This window comes from Accipiter gentilis, chromosome 8 (genome assembly GCF_929443795.1).
Source record: "Accipiter gentilis chromosome 8, bAccGen1.1, whole genome shotgun sequence".
Lineage (NCBI taxonomy): Eukaryota > Metazoa > Chordata > Aves > Accipitriformes > Accipitridae > Astur > Astur gentilis.
Window position 1 is genome coordinate 3,907,330 of NC_064887.1, and position 22,546 is coordinate 3,929,875.

The window sequence follows — 22,546 nt, forward strand, 5'->3', positions numbered from 1 at the left end:
ACATTGTAGCTGAAACCAACTGTGGGAACTGCAGGCGCTTTCCACCTCCAAAACCTGTATCTTAGTCTGTTTTCAGATTTTTTTAAAGATAGGTGTGTACACACACATAAAATGGTCAAATGGAACTCTCCAAAAATAATTTTTATTCTGCTACAGAGTTTCACTAACTCATTTGCAGCAGATCTTACACAGCCCTGCTAGCGGTGCAGGATAAGAGCTACAAGAGGTTTGGAAATTAATTTCCCCTCATTCTAGTGCCCATTTTGTTTTAGTAAGCAACAGCAGCTGCACTAGAGCATGCAACATGCTAAGAGCATATCGTTTCATCCTCTTTTAAAAATTCAGATTGCAAATGCCTAACTTCCCAGTCCTTACTCTCAATTTTAATTAATGTAGCGCTTGTAAGAAGTGACAATTTTCTTGACAGTGATGAACAGCAAGTCGTGTATTTATCCATCCGAGAGATGCACTGCAGACAAAAGAGCCAAGCACTTTTCTCATCAGTGCACCTCAGTCTCGATCTCAGAGGGCTGAGTTCATTACCGAGTGCACTCTGGCCCTGGCCTTTCGCTTCCAGTTGCTGAAAGGAGTATCAATTTTCATTTGCATACTTTGTCTGCTGAACTCTAGACTGCCAATTTAGTTTACACAAATCTCCCCAAAAGCTGTTAGATGGCAATATTTCACATCACTGGCTGAGCTCTTTGTCAGCCATCCACACATTTAAATCCATGTTTTTACAGATTCTTTGAATATCTGGGACTGTGACAAACCTTTCATTGGTACCGACAGACTCCTATACGAGTCGCCATTCATTCACCAAAACAATGATCAATAAAACAAAAAAAAACTTTCAGAAGGGCTGGGTAGCTTCTAGAGCTGCCTTTCCTGGGTAAGTTTACCCCGAACAGTCTCTCCATCTCCTGTAAGCAGCCCAGGATCCCCAGCAGTTCGTAACTGAAATCTGGCACATTCAAAACCAAACACTAGAAAAACATGAAATAACCTTCAAGGAAGTGAGACGAGGGAAAGGTTGGTAATCACCACAAAATACCTTACAAAGAGCAAACGCTGATGAAGATAAAAGCTTGCCTGCTCCAGGTATTTAGCATTCATTTAAAAAATAAAATAAAAAGCATTTTTTAACAACGCCGCTCGGTTCCAGGCGCGGGTGTGGTTCCTCCTGCGAGTAACTCATCGACCCCTGCTCCCCGCCGCCGGGACGGCCGCTTACCGCCTCCCCCCGCACCGCCCGAGGGCGAAGCTCCTCATGGCCGACATCTTAAGTGAGGGCAGGTGGGCGCCGTCCCGCCAGGTGCTAGTGGCGGGCGCGGCCATCTTTACTCAGGGCACGAGCCTGCCGGTGCCCTGCCAGCGCCATCTTGAGTAGGGGCACGCTCTGCCCTCAGCGCTGACCAGTAGCTGCCTCAGGAGCCATATTTGCTGAGGTCAACCCGCCCCCCCCCCTCCCCAAACCACCCCAAAATCCCAAACCGGCCCCCTCAGCAGCCCACGAACACCTCGCCGGGTCCCCACCCCGCCCCTCCCGGCAGGCAGGGCGGCCTCCCCCGGGCGGCGGGGCCCGCTCCTCCCCGGGGCCGGCGAGTCAGCTGACGGCAGCGGCGGTTTCCATCATGGCCGCCCGGCCGGGGCGGCTGTCGGCGGGGCAGGGGAGGCGGAGAGGCGCGGCGGAGGCCCGGATCCTGCTTCTCCTCTGGTTCGCGGGTGTAGCCGTGCAGGGAGCGGAGGGCACGGAGCCGCCGCTCAAGTGCGACGAGCTGAGGCTGGGGCAATATCCTGAGGGCGGCCGGGGCCGGGTTGGGGGGCGGCGGCGGCGGCGGGGGTCGGTCGCTATGGCGATGGGGCCCGGGAAGGCGGAGGGGCTGGCGGCTTCTCGGCCCGGGCCCGGTTTGCCTGAGGGGGGCGAGCGCTTGCCCAGCCGCCTCGGGTGGAGGGGGAAAGGGGAGGCGGAGGGTGTGAGGTGCCTGACAGGGTGTCAGGGGAAGCCTCGGGTCAGGAGCCCCGAGGGGGGTCTCAGCTGGAAGGAGCGGGAGAGGGCACGTCTGCAGCGGCCTAGGTTCCTTTCGAGGGTGGTACAGTGTGTGCCTGTGTGCAGGTTTGGGGTGTCTCGTCGATTTGCAACGAGAAGATCCCACGGGAGGAGGGACCCCTCTCCCCCACCCCTCCACCTTCTTATTTTTTGCAGGACACTCGAGTGAGACGCGGTGGCCTTTGCACAATGTCGAGTGCTCCTCCACAGTCTGAAGGGGCAGGGCGCAGGTGTTAAAGACTCTAGCTGCGAGGCTCCTGATTCTTCAAAGGGGCATCAGGCCTTCCCCAGAAAATGTTTGTGGATGGTAGCTGACGGTTGTTGATGGTAGCTGACAGTTATTGATGATCAAAAGCGTCAGGAAAGCAAATCTTGGAAAAGTTAACTTCATCTCCTGCTTTACTTGGCCATGGGAGTTCAGACTCTGGAAATTAGTTCCTGGTCTGTCGGGGTTTTTTTTCTAGTCCAAATTCCTGGCATTTCAGATGTTTGTTTTTAGGCGTTCTTTGAAATTTGTACGTTACTGTAGATTTACTCTTCTCAACTAAATGCCTCAGTTTAAAGGTACTCTGATATTGAAATAAGGGAAGAAGACTGGATTAGGCGTGCTACCTTGTTGCCTTCAAATACAGAGGCTGTGACTGATAAATATTGTAGTTCCTTTAGGTAGTGCTGACTGCAGCACTAATTAAACGTGGAGCTTATGCGATATATTGGTGTATTAAATTGGATTAGCAGATTTGCTGTATGGTAATGTGCTGTTCCTATCTTGGGGGATGGGTAGGAACTAACATCAAGGTGCATCTTAAATCCTCAGGGTTTAAAGAGGGTGGAATAAATTACTGTTAAACCTGTTGTAGTGTTTGATATGAAAAATGTTTTCCTCAATTACCTGAACATATATGTGTGATGAGCCTAAAATAGACAACAGTACACAAGAACCTATGAATTGTACAAATCACACAGCATATGGTAAGGATTTCTAACTTATGACATATATTGACAGTAACAGCATTTTCCAAGGAAGTGTTCAATTTATGCATTTTTGTATCTGCTAGATGAGCTTTATAAAACATGGGATTAGTAATATCATTAGTGTGAAAGCCTAAAACATGTGTGTGGATTGGATGCTTTACTAAAAATGAATAAATACATTGTCTCTGATTGGTACATTTGTAAGTGAGGTTTCTGGTAAATCTCTTCAATGTATGTTATATCCTCTAGGCTCTGTCCTGCACTACTCTGATTAAAACAAACCGTTCCTGTCATACTGATTTTGCATATACTTATTAGAAGAATTGACACGTGACAGAACAGCCTTCAAAATCTATTTTTTACATTTTTTTTAAGGAAATATGGTGCCTTCCATCATCGGGAGGTTTTGGTGCCATGAGGCTCTGTTTTGAAAGCATTTACTTTTATTTTGATGTTAAATTCTGATGTACTTTGGAGTACAACAGAAAAATGCTTAAATTGATCACTTGGTTTACTGCATATGTTTAGCTTTTCTCATGTTTTCAGGCATTGAAATAAATAGTCTCTGTGTTAGCTAGTAGTACTACAGTTTTGCTTTATGTGCACTCACGTTTAAAATACATGTGTATGCTTGTTGTCTTTTATATTTTGTTTTCTATAAATGCTGAATAATTTTTCTTCACTGGGATGCTGAAGGATAGTAAAGGTTTTCCAAATTCTTCAGAGACTGGATGAAAGTACTGTCCAAAATGGATCCCTTTTTAAGTTATCCGGTCCTTTACATCATCTTTGACATCATGTCCCTTATAAACAATGTCCAGTCAGTGAGCAGAAAGAATGTTCTGTAGTTTGAGATTGATCACAACTCAAATTGTTAGTTGTCTAACCAGTTACCATGTGATTGTTTTTAATAGACTATACATTTGAACAGGAGATAAGCTTCAGAGTGGGGAAAGTTGCTAGATTAATTAATGTTGTTTTCTGTGCCTGTATAGATTGTCCCCACAGTATTTGAGTCGCTTCCTGTTTCAGTATTATCTAAGTAATAACAAGTTAATCTTCTGGATCATGCTTGAAGCACTACCGTTTCTGAACATCTTTCTGGGATCCATCACCCAAACAAATAGGGGTTTAATTCAAAGCATCCAATTAGTCTCATCGAGTAGCAGATTTCAAGTCTTATTGGCATGACATTGACACGAAAGCTGTGGCCTTTTCTATATCAATATATTTAAACTGCTGTGGGTTTCTTCTAAATAAAACAAAGTGCTGCTTTCTTTGCTTAATTTTTTTTTTTACAACAAAGAATGTAGTTTTTTTGTAGTCGTCTTAGGTTAGGCACTTCAATGAGTTACATCCATGTAGAACTTTATAGCAGTTAAATCCAGACATAGCTCATGGGTTTTGGCTGTTACTAATACTGATGGCCTGAATTTAGTTTTGGTTTGGTGGGTTTTGGGGGGGGGGGTGTGGTGTCCTCATTTTTTGGTCCCTATGCAATATGGAGAGATATTTAAAAAAAATACATATCCAAATCCTAGGCTTCTTGCCTGTAGGTAGTATTGGAAAATCTGGAAAGAAATGTTGAACCTGGCTTGCTGTTTTGTTGAAACCAGCCAACAGGACTCTCAAATACTGAAAACTGATAGAAAGTGGGTAAAGGACTGGGATCCTTCCCTTTAAAACAACAGACTTAAACACTGAAGAGTGACTAATATTCTGGTAATACATTGCAAACTTTTAGCAGATGTCACTTTCTGCTGTGATTTCCACTTTGGTTCTCTTAAGAGTCAAACCTTAGCTTAGAATAATAGAATAATTTGGGTTGAAAGAGACCTCAGGAAGTCATATAGTCCAGCCTTCTGCTCAAAAGCAGCATTGGCACTGAATTCAGACCAGGTTTGCTCAGGACTTTGTGCAGTCAGATCTTGAAAACCTCCAAGGATGGTGATGGCACCACCTCCCTGGTATGTCAGATTCAGATTTCCCATTGAGTCGTTACGGAGCCAAAATGGAAATTACAACAGAATTAGGGCAGCAATTAGGTTTGTATATTTTACTTAATGTGTATCATGCAGAAAGACAAGTTAGTCATAGGACTGGCTTAAAAAAATATATTTTTTTTAAAGTAATATGTTTGTGTGTACTGTGCTGTGTGTCAAGATTGTTGCACAGTGTAACTTCATTTGTATATTTCACTTGTTTCTTGTCAGAAAAACACGACAGTACCCAATTGGTTACTGCTTAATTTCAAATAATATTTTTGTCCTCAGTTCAATGTCTGCCAGCACCAAATATAACTTGCAAAGATCACCTTGGCATAGAAAAAGTCTTTACAGGACATGAAGTTGGATTTTACAAGCCTATTCCATGTCGCAATGTGTAAGTACACTATTGTTTTTTGTAATAATTTGTCTTTGTTTTCACAATGAAGTTTTTCTAAAATATTATGATGTGTTGATAGAAAGAAAAAGAAGTAAGGTAGAATCGTACAGACGTTGAAGAGTACTTAATCCTCTAATAAACGCTGTAAGTAGTATAAGGATACAACATGCATGATTACAAGTAAATCTGTCTCAGCCATGGACACATTTGTTTAGTTATGTTTGTATCTTTGCTTTACCTTAGTATTTTACCTTTGCTTTACTTAGTACTTTATTTACCCTGGCAAAAATTTGCCCCGAATGCTAAGGCTACATTTCACATATGCTTAAAATCCGCACAGCTGCTGAAAGGAGCTCCTCTGGGGACACCTCTCCATCCCTTTCCCTGACATACCGCACTGTATACTGAATCGGGCAACTGATCTGGGTCTGAACTAATTTGGATCAGTTCCCCAATCTGAGTCACAGTACAGTTGCTTCAAGTGCTTGTGCCAGCACAAGGATGAGGGCAACTCAAGGATAAGAGAGAGTGGAGAAAGGAGGGCTGGACTGGGCTTCTCTGTTCAGTGGCAGTACTGGTTTGTGCCAGTTCAAAGTCAGCCTGTAGATGCAGCTTAAGTTGTAGTATGCATGAATATTGGGGGAGTTGAAGTCTCCAGTTCCTAAAAAAATATCTTTTAGAGGAACTGTCCTCTATTTTTAAGCAACCTTTGTATTTAACCTAGTCCTCTGTGTCTTTTAAGAGCCTGTTTCTGAAACATGAAAATGATGGACCTAGTTTTTCTAAAGCACATTGTGAGCAATGGATAGCTCTGGATACCAATAAATGTTCCAACTGGCCAATGCTAATGATCAGCGAACACCTGTCAGTACCATTTGTTTCTCCTTTTTGTGGGATTCACGCAGGAGCCTTTTTCTTTTGTCCTGCTGGAATCTTTGGAAATTAAAACTCCAGTAATATTTGCTGGGTATTCCTTATCACACCAGTGGGCAAATAACTCTGATGTGATACTTACTGCTCAATAATTTGCCTAACTCAGAAGTACAGCTCTGCCTCTTAGTTTCATAAATATTTTCTCTGTATTTAGTCTTCTCAACAGTCAAAGCTCAGCAAATTGAAGAAAACATATTATTACGTCTAATCAAATTTAAATGCTAGCAAACTAGACTTCAGTCACATTTTTGTCCAGAAACAATTGCATTTCAATCCCATCTGTGATGGGGACTGAGAATAAGATGAGCTATACTAGTTTAATAAAATTGCTTCCTCTTTGGACTACACAGTAATTCTTATGTTTTGAGATTTTTGTATATTTTTGGTTTAATATATTTTCTGGAAACATTTTAAAATGTAGTTTTTCTTTACATTTATTAACAAACCCCCAAATCTATGTAGGCAGAAGAATGCCATCCTTCTTATGATGTTTATTACTTGATCGTGACTATTATTTATGATGAAATAATCAATGGTTACACTACCAGAAGAACTTGCTGTGGCTTTTCCAGTCCCATGACTGCTAGTATGGCAGAAGGAGAAGAGGACCCTTTGGGGGCTTGCTGAAAACTCCAGTAAAATACAACTGTGAGTGTAGAAAGAGTTATGCAAGCATGCCCTTGATAAAGCCCCAAAGCCAGTTAAAAATGGCAGCAAGGTTATTATTAGTATCCTTCATGTATGCTTGTTTAAAAAGTGGTCTAATCACTGATATTTATATGAGCCTTTCATAAGGCATTTTGAATGTTACCTAAGTGTTAGAAACATTATGTTAAGCAGGAATCTCTAGCTTAATATTACAACATTAGGCCTGTCCTTTCTACTGCTTTTTTGGAGATTTTTCCAGCATCTTGCCTGAGTTTTGACGGAAACTATAACTGTCTTCTGGCAGAAGTAACTGCATGTGATTTAACCAGAAAATTGGTTTGAGAAGGCATCTTCCCAAAGCAGGATTGTCCTAGCATTGGGACAGCAGGTTTATGTCTATCCCTAGCTTTTGGAAAGGACAAATCAGCAAGTTGTGCTTAGCCAAAACTGTAATTTAGCAACAGTCCAGATAACAGTTCTGGGATCCAGTTATTTTAGAGCAAGACCAGGAGATGTTATATATTTGTATAAGTAGATGTGTTCAAGTTCAGTTGCTCCTACTGTAAGTATAAGGAGAAGCTTGTAAGTGCTAATAAGGTTGCTCCAGCAAAAAAGTACTGGGAGTCAAGATTGTTCCGGTTTGGTTTTAATTTGATGTTTTGAAGGTAGATTTTTTTTTTTGCCAAATTGTAGAATTCCCTCAATTGGCACTCTGTCATGTATTTTGCTTAATATGTGCAGGCCCCGACTCTGCGGACTTGAAATGTCCGTTGTTCAAGTATTGCCATTACAGGCAAGGAATCCATAAAATGGTAGTCTGTGAAATTTGTGAAGTGCAGTGTGGACAGGTGTCTGAGCAGTGCTAAGAGACCCCAAAAGACGATGGAAGCCACTGTGACCTACAGCAGTGCCTGGCATCAGCTGGTGTGGAAGAGCTGGAAGAAAAAGTCTTTGACATGGCAGCTGGAAGAAATGTATGCAGAAGAAATAAAGATTGGATGAGGCTGAGAAGCAAGAAAAAATCAGAAGAGGAACTGAAAAGAAATTGCATCTTTTACCCAATTCTAGAAGTTCCTTTAGATGCCTGGGATATGTTATTTTTCTGCTTGCTGGTTTAGTCTTCAGTGCATGTTTTTATCTGAAAGAGTAAGTAAGACAAAGGAAATACAAGAGTGGATGCAGCCTTGTTACAGTATTAACATGCTTCCACTTTATACTAGATTTCTTCTGCCCGTCAGTTTGATGTTGACTGGGTTGCAGACTGTTCTGCTTTTAAAAGCATCTCAATGCATAGACGAGTGCTCAGTTTATTACTAGTTTTGATCAGGAGCATCTCAAATTAAACTGTGTTCCTACCTTTTGTGTAAGAGCTCTTTTTATGCTTTAGTGTCCTTGGAGGGTTGTTGACACTTTGTAGTTGATAAAAAATTTCCAGCAGTTTACCTCAACTTTTAAATAAAACCATTAGTGTTCTTTACAGTGGAAACAAGACAGTTCTAAAGATGATAATTTACGTTACATTAGCTTCCAGGAATGCCCAGTATGTTCTGTGTTGCTAATAAGCACTAAGTAACAAATATTGAGGCAAGAGTCATGATTTAATCACTTAATGTTGCCATTAAATTTTAAAGTCAGTAAATGTAGATAATAAGCAAAAAGGTAGATCTTTATTTGGCATTGAAAGTGCTTAATAAAGGTGCTTGGACCTTTCTCAGCTACTGTCTTTGTGAAATTCTGTGTTTTATTCAACTGTCAACTAAGAGTTTAATTTGGGCTTATTAAATAATTGCTGGCACATAGTAGTGTACGTATCAAAACAGTGAATTATTGAATATTTTTAAAGTTCTAATTACATTTGGGCTTGCTTTTCTTTTCAGAAGCTAGCTGTTCGCCAATGCAGCAAAGGATGCAGCAAGTTCTAGTATTGATAGCTGTATGTTTCTAGCTCACTTATTAGTGTAAAGTTCACATCAGCAGTGACTGAAAGTTACAGGTGGATAGGTGGCCACATCACTGCAGCTGTTGGCAAGAATGGTGCCAATTAGTGTAAATCTCAAAAAGTCTGTTGTATCTGTTTATTTTGTATGACTAACCGTGGGATGCTTAACTTGTACATCTTTGTACCATCAGCAGTTCTTTTCATTTGTGAGTTTGTGCCATTTACTACCTTTAGAGTGTAGTAAATAGATACATGACTTACCCTTTTTGCTGAATCCTTCCTGCAGCTTCTTCAGCCAGTGGCCATGGTTCATTTCTCCTTCAGATCTCATTGCAATTGCTGTCTCTGCTGACATCTCACCTGTCTATCCTGTTCCTCTCGATTTGGCTGCATGTGAGACTAATGCCTACAGACAGTATGCATACACCTCTTAGCTTTCTAGCGTTGTCTCAGTAGGGCTGAACTGTTAGGAACTACTCTGTGAAACTGGGAATGTATCAGCAACTGAATTATGTCTTGACAAGAAATCATGATTTAGTTTCAGAATGATCTGTATTCTGCAAGAGTATACTTGAGTTGCAACAGCTGAGGTTGCTTTATGGAGGATGCCTACCCAGTTTGAAAGCTTAACATTATCAATTCTGTGTCCATTAATTGAAGATAAATAACAAGTCTGTTGGGGTGTTTTTTAAACTGAAGCAGCAGGCAAATGAGTCACTACTTTAATTCTCAAAAGTATTGAGTGAATATATTTTGCAGTCATTGTCTGCATTACTTGTTTCTTTGGCAGAAATGGATACTCCTACAAAGTGGCAGTGGCTCTGTCCTTATTTCTTGGATGGTTGGGAGCAGATAGATTTTATCTAGGCTATCCTGCATTAGGTAAGTTTATTTCTTATTTTTTCTTTGAGGTAAAGCTTATTGTTATGACTGAGTTATACGTGTATACTTAAATTTTGAGTAATGAAGGCTGACAGTCAAGTTCTAATATTTACAACTAGAATCCTTACTTTATTGTCAAGTAAGGTAAAATCCTGCATTATCCTGAGCCTGCTATTCTGTTGGAGTGAGTGGTGACAAATGGATATGTAGTTGTCCAACAGATAAAATCCTAATAAGCAAACATTATTATTGCTATTCATAGTTTTGCTTTATGTTTGCTTTGCACTGATGTTTACCACAGCATTCTTTGTGAGGCACTGAAACAGAACTGGTTTTGACTCATGTGCCAGCTACTTAAATGATGCTTGATTTTACCAGGAAAATACTGGACAACCTTTACAGTAAACTTAGTGTTTTGGGATGTGGAATTTATTCTGGCAAATGCATACCTTCAAGATAGCTCATGGTATTAACAGTTCTGCAGAAGCTGGGACCTTTAATAAGACCTACTTCTGGTTAGTGTTTTTAGGACCTGAATCCCAGGGTGGTGGTGCCACTGGCTTTTAAATAATGGAAATACCTTAGTACGTTAGAACTACTTTCACTGGCTTTGTTTCTGAGCTGGACAAATGGAGTAAAATTAAGTCTAGATAGCATGGAGGCAATGAGTTGGAAAAAGCTATGCATGTTACTGTCACTTCAGCTAGGAATTCTGAGTTTCTGACCATTAAATGCAAACGCTTGGGTTTTTTTTAATAACATTATCTGTCCTTCTCGATAATCTTGCGTTAACATCTATGTCTTTTTTTCCCTGGGGTTCTATAATTAGCACTTACTTTGTCCCTCTGTTTCAGAAAAAGGTACATTTTTGGAAGCGGTCAATAAGGTCCACCTTTTTGTTATACCACTGGATTTGGAATAATAATTTGCAGTAATTATTTTGTAATATGTCGTAGTAATTTAGATCTATAAATACTCCATTCTTATATAGTAGTTCTTTATGCTCATGCTTGTTAACCTAACTGGAATATACTGTAGCCAGTAACCAAAGTTAAAAGACTTAAAATTAAACTCTTCAAAAGTCAGGTTTTCAAGCTTTTGAAAGTTAAGGAAGACAGAAGCAAATAGGTTACAGGAGAAAAGAAGAAAATAATCAATACATTGGATTCCTTGACAGTGGTTGATTGAGGATTTTTTATGTCATCCATGCCTTGGCAAAAAATGATTAAGAAAGGTTAATAGCATTGAAATATTTTGTGCAAGTGTAATGAAGACTGTAAATGTTCTTTGGTTTATTTTTTTCCGCTTTCTTTTGCTTAAAGAGCGTACAAATACAAACAAGCTATTGAATATGAAGAAATCAGGAAGGCAACCTCTTCCTCTCCCACACACTGTGAACTAAACCATAAGTTATTACTGCGTAAGAGCACTATTTTTTCCCTCTATGCTTTACAGCAGTTTATTTTCTCAGTGTGATCTGCTTGTAGGGAGGGAAGTGAGGAGGAAGAAAAAGATCAACTTTACCCTGCACCTCAGAAATTTATGCCAGGTTCAGAAACAGTTCTTTTATATCCAGTAACATAATGGAGCAGCCAGTTCCTCAAGTAAACTGGAGCTGCTGCTGGAACCAGCAATGGTAAGAGAACTGCTGGGTTGCTAAAATGCCAACTGGCAGTGAGGTTCAGGACCACAGCTTGAGAGGAGACGGTATAAGGAGTGTCACAAATAAGTATCTTAAATGGTGACTGCACTCGATCCAGGTAATAACAAAGTAAACTGTTCACCAGAGTTTGACATTATTTAATTGTCTGAACTGTTGTTTCCTAAGGCTAGCATTTCTTTAGCTGGCTGTTTCCCTTATGTTTTGTTACGCTGCTGCCAGTACTGATACGCAGGCTAACTGTGTCTGGCTGCTGCAAGTCTTGCGCATCAGCCACTGGGAACAAACTGTTTTAAAAAATTATATACTTGGGTTTTTGCATATTTAAGTGGCACCACTTTAGTTGTAATATGCACGTAGGCTTTTCTTCTAATCAGCTGAAAGACCATCCTGCTACTACTCTTTCATCTTCTTGGTCATTAGGTATTTTTCCCCATTCTCTGTGACTACTGTGTTGCTCCATGGAGAGATTATAAACTGTCTCCCTGGAGTTTATAAATCAGGCTAGTTTCATCTTGTCAACTATGGGAGCTATATCCAGACAGTGGGATGCTCTTCCTGCAGCATGCATGCAGTTATTCCCCACTCTCCTCCATATGCAGCCTCATAAACGGGGCATGGGGGAGAGGAGGTGGTATGCAGGACAGATTGCTGCTTCTGAGAGAGGGGGAGCACGAAGGAGGAGGAGGAGGTGGTCAGGAGACCTTCAGGTGTTTGACAGAGAGCAGGCCCGTTCTTTGGAAAACAGCTGCGTGGTTTTACTAGCAGGTATTAATGCAGCACAGCACAACTTGTGGCTGTGGGGAAGAGGTGCTCTGGGATGCCACACTGGCTGATGTTATCAACATGCTTTCGCTCTTGCCTCAGAAGTGTGCTGGCCCTTGTAAACATGGTAAGGGTATGCTTTTTTAGCAGGGAACTGTGTTTATTCCTATACAGCACAGCCTACAACTGACTTAAATGCAACAGATATGCATTCCTCTTCATACTGTCTATATCTGGGTTAAGAGATAAATGTCTTCACAATGAGTATCTCATTCTCAAAATAACCTAGATGTTTGCTGAAGTTCAGCCGAAGTATTACTTACAATATATATAGTACTCATTGCATTATATTTATTGTACAAGAAACTACTGATATTAAAAAAAATAATAAAAATTAAGACAGCCTCCTTCTTTTGAAGGCATTTTCCAAATGAAGTCTGCCTTGCATGGCAACTTCCAATGAAACATTTATCTGTTAGTTGTGATTCCCATATATTTTCTATTAATCTTTCATTTATTCATAAAAAAATAACATTTTTGAATACTGGTTAAAAAGAAGTGTAAATATATATGTATATATATTCAAAATAAATTCCAATTTCAGCAAAAATATAAAAATTATATAAAGGATTGTTCTCCAAAGAGCATGTTCTGAAAGTCAAGTCAGTATGTGCTGCAACTCATGAGATGGTAGAAAGTCTCTTTCTATTCATAAGTAAATTTTGCACCTCAAGTTGGGATTTTTTTCTGTCTGTGCCTCAGTCAAAGAAAGGAAAATTTCCAGTAACTTGGTTATCAACTTTTGCCTGCCTTTGTTTAAGAATATTTATCTGTTTAAAAAAGAAAAGAAAAGTTAATGTTTAAAATCTTTACCATGTCTTCAGGATGTAGAAATATGAATATGTGATGGTTTTTCCCTGGTAATTAAAGATCTTTTGACTTTAGGTCTGTTTCTAGATGCATGCATCTACACACACACACACACACACACACACACACATATATATATATATTTTGTGGGGTGGGGAGAAAGTTGGGATGTGATTGCTACCAGAAACCTATGAACTTCATAGTGACTGGCTTAAAGCTCCAGTTAAATTTTATTTTCCTTTTTTAGGTTTGTTAAAGTTCTGCACTGTAGGATTTTGTGGAATTGGTAGCCTAATTGATTTCATACTTATTTCAATGCAGGTAAGTCAGGGCTTTCAAAACAAGGTACAAATCTGTGTTTGTTAAAGCTTTGATTTGATTGCTAATTCTTTGTTAGCATTTTAGCCTTAAGAACCTTTGTGTATTGAAAAATAAAGGCATTTATTTTAGCTCTGTTTGTAGATTGATGTTGTAGAATATGGACACAAAATATCAATATATTTATTGTTTGAATTAAAAAATTAGATTAGCTATCTATAAATACTTGTAATGAATAGCTTGGAAGATATAACACCATCAGTTCACTTTGTCAGAACCTATGACCTCTTTGTGACACAGTGTTGGACTTTGCATGAGTTATCCTGCTGTTCCCAGAATCCTGAAGTTCTGTGTTTGCATGTGCTTTATACTGATGGAGTCCATCATCTGGGGTGTCCATGCTTGTGCAGGACAGAAGACATTGCCACTTATTTTTTCTGCCCCTCCTCCAAATACAAGTCCCATATCACCTGAGAGCTGTGACTCTGGGATTCATGATGGTTAAATCCTCACCTGGGGTGACGTCTAGTGGCATCATGACATTGCAAAATTGTCTTATTATACAGTGCGTCCATTTAGCATGAATTGAAATTGCCTATGATGAACTTAAAATGCATTGTGGAGATAGGAATTGTTTGTGTGGGTTTATAGAAAAATATTTTTAAAGTATGCATCTTTTTATGTACATATTTTAAATGATATGCATTCTCAAATTCCTTTCTATGCTATCGCAGTGATCTTGCCTCAGATCACTTACAGATACAGCTGAGAGTATCTTTCATCTCTCCTTTATTCATCTCCCTGGTGACCCCACATCAATTTAGCCTTTCCAGAACAAAAAAGCCATGATCTTCTCTCCTTCTCTCCATTCCTTACCTGTGCAGTATTTCAAAGATACCTGTCATCAACCTAATTCTCTCCTGCCTACCCTCCATTGTCCAAGAAAAGTGGTTTGGAACCCACTCATTTGTTAGCCTGATTTTGTGACTCAAATCTGCATCGGCTTAACCTAGTACCAGCGCCTGGCTGTGTAATTTGGTTGATTAGAAGCCCTAGGGAAATGTTCCTCCTGAGACAGTGCTCGCTAAAATAGTTAAACTACAGCATAACTTCAAAATAAATCTAGTTTCTGTTTGACTAATTAAGCATGACTAATTTTATGATGGGAAAATTAGCAGTAATTGAGACATTAGCACAAAGTGTATATTTCACTTCATGTTGAAAAGTCTTGGTTCTTTTTCTCTTGTAGATCGTTGGACCTTCCGATGGCTCTAGTTACATTATAGATTACTATGGAGCAAGGCTTACACGGCTTACTATTACCAATGCAACATTCAGGAAAATGCAGACCTATCCTTAACCCTGGCAGTAAGTGTCACAAATGCATAGATGCATTTTATTTTTACAGATGGATCCAGTCGTCCACTGAAATTGCTGACGACTTATTAATTACACTTCATCACAACTGCATATTAAATGTACGTGGAACAAAGATGATAAAATAAGAAAATTCCTCAAGTGAATGAGTTTACCTCAAAGGTGCCGAGTTTCTTTTTGACTGCTCTATTTCTGTGAGCACATAGTTTGTTGCTAAGTTGTACCATTTGTGAAATGTGCAGACTTCTACAATTTGCACTGATGTTCTGTGTCTGTAAGTATAATTTAGAGTGTTACAGAGAGGTGGAGAAAGAGTTGTTCAGAACAAATGCTGATCTTTAGTTCATTGAAATTGATGAGAGTTTGAGCATGGATGGGCCAGGATTACATTTGCTGTCTGTTTTCATAACTATGCATGGCATTTTGTAAATGAACTTAAATATCCCAAACCGCAGAGACTGCCTTTCTTTCTATGCTGTTAGTTAAAATCCAGATGGCCCTAAATCTTGTGCTGGTGTATTCTGTGAAATTCTATTAATTGAAATAATTATTTCTGAAAGCTTAAAGACAAATTTTGGTCAAGTTGCAAAATTTGGTCAGTGCTGTTCAACAGTAGAAATATGGATGCATAAAAAATGGAACTGTAGATGACACATCACAGAAAAGGAGGGTGCATGCTGGGGTGCCCTGAGGTTAGAATAGGAAATAATCGTTCTGCTTATTTTGATTTTTTTTCTTTTCCCCTCCCTTGCAACCATCCATGGTGAAATACATCCCTTCCTTTTCTGAAAAGAAATCGGTGCGTGTGTTTTACAGCTACAGAATGTCAAAAAGTGAATTCTTTGTACTAATAAAGCCCTTAAAAGGTTCTGATTTTAGATCAGTTGGTTTCAGTGAAATAAATTCTGTGTCCTTCAAAGTTGTTTGACCAAAGTGTTTAGGACAACCCAGATTTACCTAGATGTTCCTTTAAAGAAAAGTATATACACACAGAGACAGAAAACATGTCAATAGAATCTTCATGTTATTTGACCAATTTTAAACATTCCTTTCACCTTGTAATGAAAACCAGCAGTAACGTAGTGAGAAATCCACATGATATAAACTTTAATGTAGATTTTTTTCAAAAATTTGGGCTATTCTTTTGTTTTTCAGATGAAACTTTCAAAATGTTATTAATGTGTCCACAAGTGGTATTTTTAAGGGAATTACAAAAAATGAGATTCCTAAATTGATTTTTAAAAGTGCAATTTGTGGGTTTTACTCTCTTTTAAACCTACATTAGGACTGTTGCACAGAGAGCTTTGTAAAGCTGTTTTTCTCCAAATCGGCGTAACCTGACATACCACATAATGAGAATAAACCACAAGGAATACTTTGTGCTTAACATTAATTCTTTCCTTCACACAAGAAAGAGGGAGTTTTGGAGTACTTGCTAACATGCATTTTACTTGTGGGTTCAAGGAGACAAGAACGCTCTGTTAGCTTTGTTCACTTGCCTGATATTTGTTGCATCTCCCTTTTGTCTCTCTTTCACTGAATGCTCTTTGTGCATGTCAGTTTTGTTTCCTGAAATACTTTCAAAAACAGACAGGAAGTGGATGGAAAATAAATGTTTCAATCAAATAAAATCTCATGGCTAAGATCATCCTGTGACTTGTCTGCTTTTTGTTTTTTAACCCTGAAGCTGTGAAAATAGGAAGATACCATGGACATTATAATAAAAAAAAATAGCCTTGGGCAAATCATCACACCAGATTTCGTTCTAAAATCTGTCTCCACATGTACAAGTAAGTAGCAGAGGGCTTGACTTTCAGCAGTCCATCTTGTGCTTCATTATCCGTAAAAGAATACAGGAGCTATTTTGTCTGAATCAGATGAAAATATGATTAGTTATGAGTTCCATCAAATAGTTTGTTAATCCCAGAAACCAAGTAGCCAGCAGAGAGAAAGATTTGTTATTCCAAGTTACAGCATTTCTGTAGAAACAGAAGATGTGTGTCAGCTAATCCAGGAAATAAAAACTGCTACGGGATTCTTTCATCCCGATGCTCTCTGGGTTGTGATACCAGTGCATGCTCTTGTCAGGACTGCACTGCTTTGTCATAGCAGTCAGAATGAAGCCACGGGTGACCAGACAGAGCAATGTTTCGAGCCTTAGCAAAAATTTATTTCTCTTCCCTTTAGATGGTGTTCCACTTGATCCTCTATCTTGTACTAACAACTTTCCACTTCTTTCACAACCCTCTCCTTTGTCTGGGAAGCCCTTTAGAAATCAGTGCCACAGATGGCTTAACCTTTGAAACTTGGATACTGTTGGAATCATGGTATATACCTGAACACTCATATCTGCCTTTCTATATGCTTGTTTAGTTGTCTAGCTGAAGTTTAAAGGGAGTTAACTGAGTAAGCAGATAGTACTGCAGGCCAGTAGAGAGTTAGTGAGGTCTTTGTTTTCATCTTGTAATTGTCAGATATGGCATGTTTACCATAAGGGCTGTGAAAAGTGTGATGCAAGATGTAAAGCTGTCCCACTGTGTTAATAATAAATTGGCTACAGTAATATTTATCAAAATGTCTGTCCTATGATGATTTTCTGTGTTGCTGCCTGCTTTAGCTTTCTCCTGTCAATCAAGTTGTCCATCCTAGTGTTTCTGTAGTTCTGATTGCTCTGACTGCACTGGAATAGTCTTCTCTCTGAATTGTTTTCCCCCAAACAGTTGCAAAGCAATAAAAATGATTAGACAATGTACTATGTCATCCTCCTGCCTTGTTCCAAGATAAAATGATAACTGCTGGCCTTGCAGGTATTCAGGAATCCTTTCAACATTCCAACAAGACTGAGAAGTATTATTCTGTATCTGTAAAAATAAAAAACATAAAAAGTAAAGGCCAGAGTTTAAAAAAAGAATTTGAAGTGCCTAGCCTTTAAAAACCTGTATAAAGCTATTCACTGAAGATGCTGCAGATCTATGCCAGGAGTTAAATCCAAATCTTCCCTAAGTACCAGTGCAGTTCAGTCATTGCAAAAATGACTCCATAAACCTGTCCCCCCTTTTTTTTTTTTTTTTAATGTCCGTTTTAGGATTTTCTGCACTGTGCTTAACCATGATCTGAAAAAGCAGTAGCTGGTAGAAACATTCAGCTTTGGGCACTTTGTATTCACTCACACAGTGCAGAAGTGGTTGTACTTAGGTGTGCTTACTGTATTAATAAATTACTCTGGATTGTTATTTGTTCAGATAGGTCAACCTGTGCATCTTTCACTTGTGTTTAGAGCTCGTTTTCCAAAAGAGTGGATTTAGAGATATTTTAGAACAAAATCTCTTGACTAGTTACTCCTCCTGTGATTTAAATCACAACTATGCTATGGCAACTTCCTGTGACAGTATTTTGTTATCGTAACTGTTTTCCTCTCCACCACCACCCACCACTTACTACATGAAGATATCACTTCTGCTTTCAGGACCTGATAACACCTTAAATGTTAGGTTTTATTATGTTTCCAAAGATGTATTACTGTATGTCTGCCAGTAAAACTTCTCAGCTCCACAGGAAGGTCTTTGTGTTTGAAATGCTCCGTTAGAATTTTTTTGGAGAACATCTGTTGTCACCCCATCAAGAATTGTTTCCTTTGTTCCTCAAGAGTATATTCAGTTATATTTGCTTACACAGCTATGTCTATTCAGACTTCTTGCATCTCTTCTCAGTGTTTTTGGTTTTTTTTATTTTTAGATTCATTAGGTGTTTAGTCCATTTCTGCACTGAGAGCCATTCCTGTTGCTTGCTCTGCAGTTTTCAAACCTCTTTCCTCCAGAAAATGATGTTGAATACAATAAGGTTGGGTGCTTAAGCACCTAGTTGGGGAAACGCCAAAGGCAAGGTTTTGCAAGCAACCATACATTTCCATTGCCTCATAGGACTGTCACTAATTGTGTGATTGCCTATTATTTCACTAATACATCATACCGTCTTTCAAACTCAGCATCATCTCATCCCTAACTACTTTGCCATTTTCGTTATTATGCATGGTCACTATACGGCTTCTTTAAAAAAATGCATCATTTTAGTTCATTTAAATCATGCTTTTTAACCAGCTACTATGTTCTGGGTTCAGCCTGCATCAGAGTCTGCCAAGAGGTGAAATACAAGAGATTATCCTGTTTGCATCTTCTGCCTGAATTTGAGGAGAAAAAAATAGCTTAACTTTAGGCATATGCTTAAGTGTTTTGCTAGACTGAAATTTGATCAAGACTCTTCCCACTTTCTTCCTCTCAATCCATCTGTGTTACCCAAAGAACGTTTCTAATCTCTGTGAATTATAAGAGAAAATTGTGTTTTGTATGGAAACCTTAGTACTGGCAGTGTAAGTAAGTGATTAATAATATTTGATACAGCTCTACGACATCCTATGTGTCACAACTTCTTTTTTTCACCTCAGAGCTGCTTTTCGTTGACTCTTGTTCATGTATCAGCTACCTTTGGACATCCTGCCACAAGTTCTCAAAGTACCTCTAGGAGGAATTGGACTCTTCAGAGTTGAATCAAGTATGTAGAAATGTCACGGCATCAGATCAGGGTATCTTTTCTATATACGAAGCAAAGACACATTGGGGAGCAGTAGATGTTAATAAGAGGGGATTGTAGGCTTCAGTTTCTGCAAAAGTATGCCTGAAACCCAAAACCGTGTTGTCTCTTTGCCTTCTGCTTCCTGAAGGTGGAGCCAAACCCCCTATCAGATCTCCAAATCTTCTGAAGTTGTTCTTTATCATACAGCAAGGACTTAGCACTCCGGTATTTTGCCTTGCACAACAGAGAAAACTGGAAAGTGGATGTGAGGATTCTGTCTGGCCGAGATGCATTTTGCACTATGCTTACTTTCTAGACCTAAGACTGTGGCAAAGGAAAAGAAAGGAAATGTAAGAATAAAAAGGGCAGTCTCAATGCTGTTTGCACTGTGTGTGATGAAGATCTAGTTCCATAAACTCCCAACAAAATAGTGTTTAAAAAAATACTGCTTGTCTCAAATACAAACTCCTTGCTTTTCCCAGGATTTCTGATTCTTACTCTTCGTGCTTCATTATAATCTCAAACATACTCATGCTCCGATAATTCTCCATTATACATTTGAATGGCTGCTTTCAAGACTGCAGTGCTTTCTCCGAGAAGCACAGTTCTCAGGCTCTGCAGATGCGTATGACACAGCAGAATTTTAGGCAGTATAAAAATTATAAAGATCAGTTTCCATTACTGTAATTACTATATAAATCCTATCTTTAAGAGGCTTAGAACAGGCCTATTTAACCTTGGTTTGAGCTGAGGCTTGGTCCAAGTCTGATAAGTTGAACACCAAATTCTTTTTCTTTTTTTTTTTTTTCCTTTTCTCTGCAGCATCATAACTTAGCGGGGAGTGGGGCAGGGAGGGAGATGGATCCAGCGCATCCTCTCTGCTCTGACAGGGTGCTGGCTGTAATCGGGCAGTATACCTGTCCCCAGCTAACAGCAAGACTAAACGAGATGTGCATTTTGTTACATCTGAAAAGCACCGTTTCTCCCCTTGGAACCTGTGGCTGCTTCTCTTACACAGCTGTACTCCAGAACAGGTGTGTGAGACGGCTCGGAGGCAGATGATCCACAGAGTGCAACTAGAACCGTCAGATCCTACACTCTTTGCAGGGCTGGAGCAGTAATTCCCATCTTTTATGTCATTTGCACAACCTCGATGAAAGCGAAGGTCTTGGCTGCCCTGGTGCTTCCCCTTCAGGTAGCCGAGATGCCTGGAGCTGCCTCCAGCTGCCTTTCAGGTCAAAGCGTTCAAAATTGAGAAAGAAGTTGGCAGCACCATATGCAGAGGTTGGGGATATCCTGCTCCATTGCTTAAGCATGCCAGACTTAGCTGTAGGCCAGAGAGCAGCTTTGATATGGATAGCCATTACTTACTCAAAAGAAAGTCTGGCATAGCATTTTCCATGTCATGAACCTGTTCTGCGGTGGCTGCTTTGCCCCCTAGTCAGTGGAGCAGTAGGAATGAATTTATTAATGTATTCTGTTTCCTTTACACAGAGTCTTCTTCAAAGTTCCTTGGATTTACCGTGGAGAAAACATGGCAAGAACATGTAAGAGGAGATCACTGCCTGCGAAGAACTGACTGAGTGTTCACCTTGAGCCTGACGAGACTGCCCACCATATGGATTGTGTTGGCAGAGGCAGAAGCCTGGGGAATGCAGAGGTGGGGGGTAATTTTTAGGGCTTGCATTCCATGGTCCCATTGATTATAACCCTATTAAGAGGATGATGCATGCGACTTTTAAGTTATTTTGTTAACTAAGTGTAAGCAATGGATGTGTCATGCTAACAAACATAATTGCTGGTGTGTCTAATACAGTATGTAAGTACAGTATAGTGAATTTAAAAGGTTGTGGTAATCTAAGAATGTTAAAAGGGAAACGTGTGCCTGGGGGGTGTGGGGGCTGGGGAGAAAAACGACTTACTTGACATTCACTGTCTTCCTCTCAGCTCCTTTGCTAAAGTAGGAACAGAATCGGAACAAAAAAATGTTTGTTTTACAGCTGTACCAAGTTACGGCGTGGACTCGTGCTCCCCCCCTCCTCTCCCACTTGCATCAAGTACATCCTGTACTTTTGGCAACATGTTGACTGGATATTTAAAAGCTGTGAACTGTTCTGAAAGTTTCACATACTGGGTTATGGGCCATGTGTGTTTGATCAAAATTCAATTACTGCACTGTACCATGCTTGGAAACCTATCATCCCAAGTTATGAAGTATGACGAAATAGGCTAATCTAATTGGTTCAGTATGGGAGCAGTATCAACCAAGCTTGTTATGATAAATAGCTTCCTGTGTTAAAGGTTCTCTAGAGCTTAAGTATCTTGGCTCACCTCCCTCTACAAAATAAGAATAGTGTTCCCTGGGAACAGTTACATCACTGTCCCTCTCCTACATTCACAATTAAAGGTTTGTGGATTTTTTTCATCTTGTTATTCCTTGAATAGATAAACTGTGGCCATCTACCCCATTCCCCACTTCCATCTCCTTCCCCTTTCCTCAGGTTAGGTCATGTTGTGCTTACTGTGAGTCTGCCTGGTCTGTTTCAGGGCTAGGTAAGGCAAGCTTGACCAGGATGCCAAAACCCATCCTGGGCCGGAGGCTGGGATTTGTGTGCTGGTGTCAGTGCATACGACATGTCTGTTTGTATAAAGAGTTGGAATTTTTGATGTTAAGTAAGTTAAACGTGGAAGCACTTTAATCTTTCTAAGCATCTAATAAAAGAACTTTTGTACAGCGAATTTCGTACCTATGGATGTGCTGTTATCTTCTTGAAACTGAAATTTTAGTTCGTCAGTAGTTAAACGCAAATCCAATGTGCAAGTGCTGGATTATGACCAGGGAAGGACTATGTTCTAAGCCTGGATTTGTAGTCACTAAATTTGTCACTAAGACAGTGAGCTGTCTCCCATGAGATGATACTGGCTTCGTGATTTTATCTGGTCCATCTTTGGCAAGAAGTACTTAGCTGGGATTTTGATGTCACAGTAATAGACAGTGTCAAGGGAAAAAAAAAACACCAAAAAAACAAAAAACAAAACAACATGGAAAAGTGGCTCCTTATGCTCTGGTGATTCAATTTTTTTTCCTGTCTTGAACCACACCCCCTATGTGCCTCCTAACTGAGAAATCCCCTTCAGGCAAAACAATTGTGTGATGATCATTTTACAAAGACAT

The 22,546-nt window shown here is 39.7% G+C and overlaps 1 protein-coding gene across 4 annotated transcripts; it reads left to right on the forward strand.

The window, feature by feature from the left end:
• The first annotated feature begins 1,433 nt into the window (after positions 1–1,433).
• Positions 1,434–22,114, forward strand: TM2D1 (TM2 domain containing 1). 4 transcript variants are annotated; one of them, XR_007506869.1, is made up of 9 exons: positions 1,434–1,792; positions 2,949–3,022; positions 5,299–5,407; positions 9,721–9,812; positions 13,355–13,428; positions 14,675–14,793; positions 19,244–19,350; positions 19,520–20,405; positions 20,866–22,114. XR_007506869.1 is itself a non-coding variant. In XM_049807206.1 (7 exons), the coding sequence occupies exons 1-6, from the start codon at positions 1,635–1,637 to the stop codon at positions 14,783–14,785; spliced, it is 618 nt and encodes a 205-aa protein (XP_049663163.1). In that variant the 5' UTR covers positions 1,441–1,634; the 3' UTR covers positions 14,786–14,793; positions 20,866–22,114. The 4 variants fall into 4 exon arrangements, 1 of the variants encoding a protein (XP_049663163.1); XR_007506868.1 differs by having other exon boundaries at positions 1,440–1,792; positions 14,675–16,592; positions 20,194–20,405; XR_007506867.1 differs by lacking the exon at positions 19,520–20,405 and having other exon boundaries at positions 1,440–1,792; positions 14,675–16,592.
• Positions 22,115–22,546: the final 432 nt, after the last annotated feature.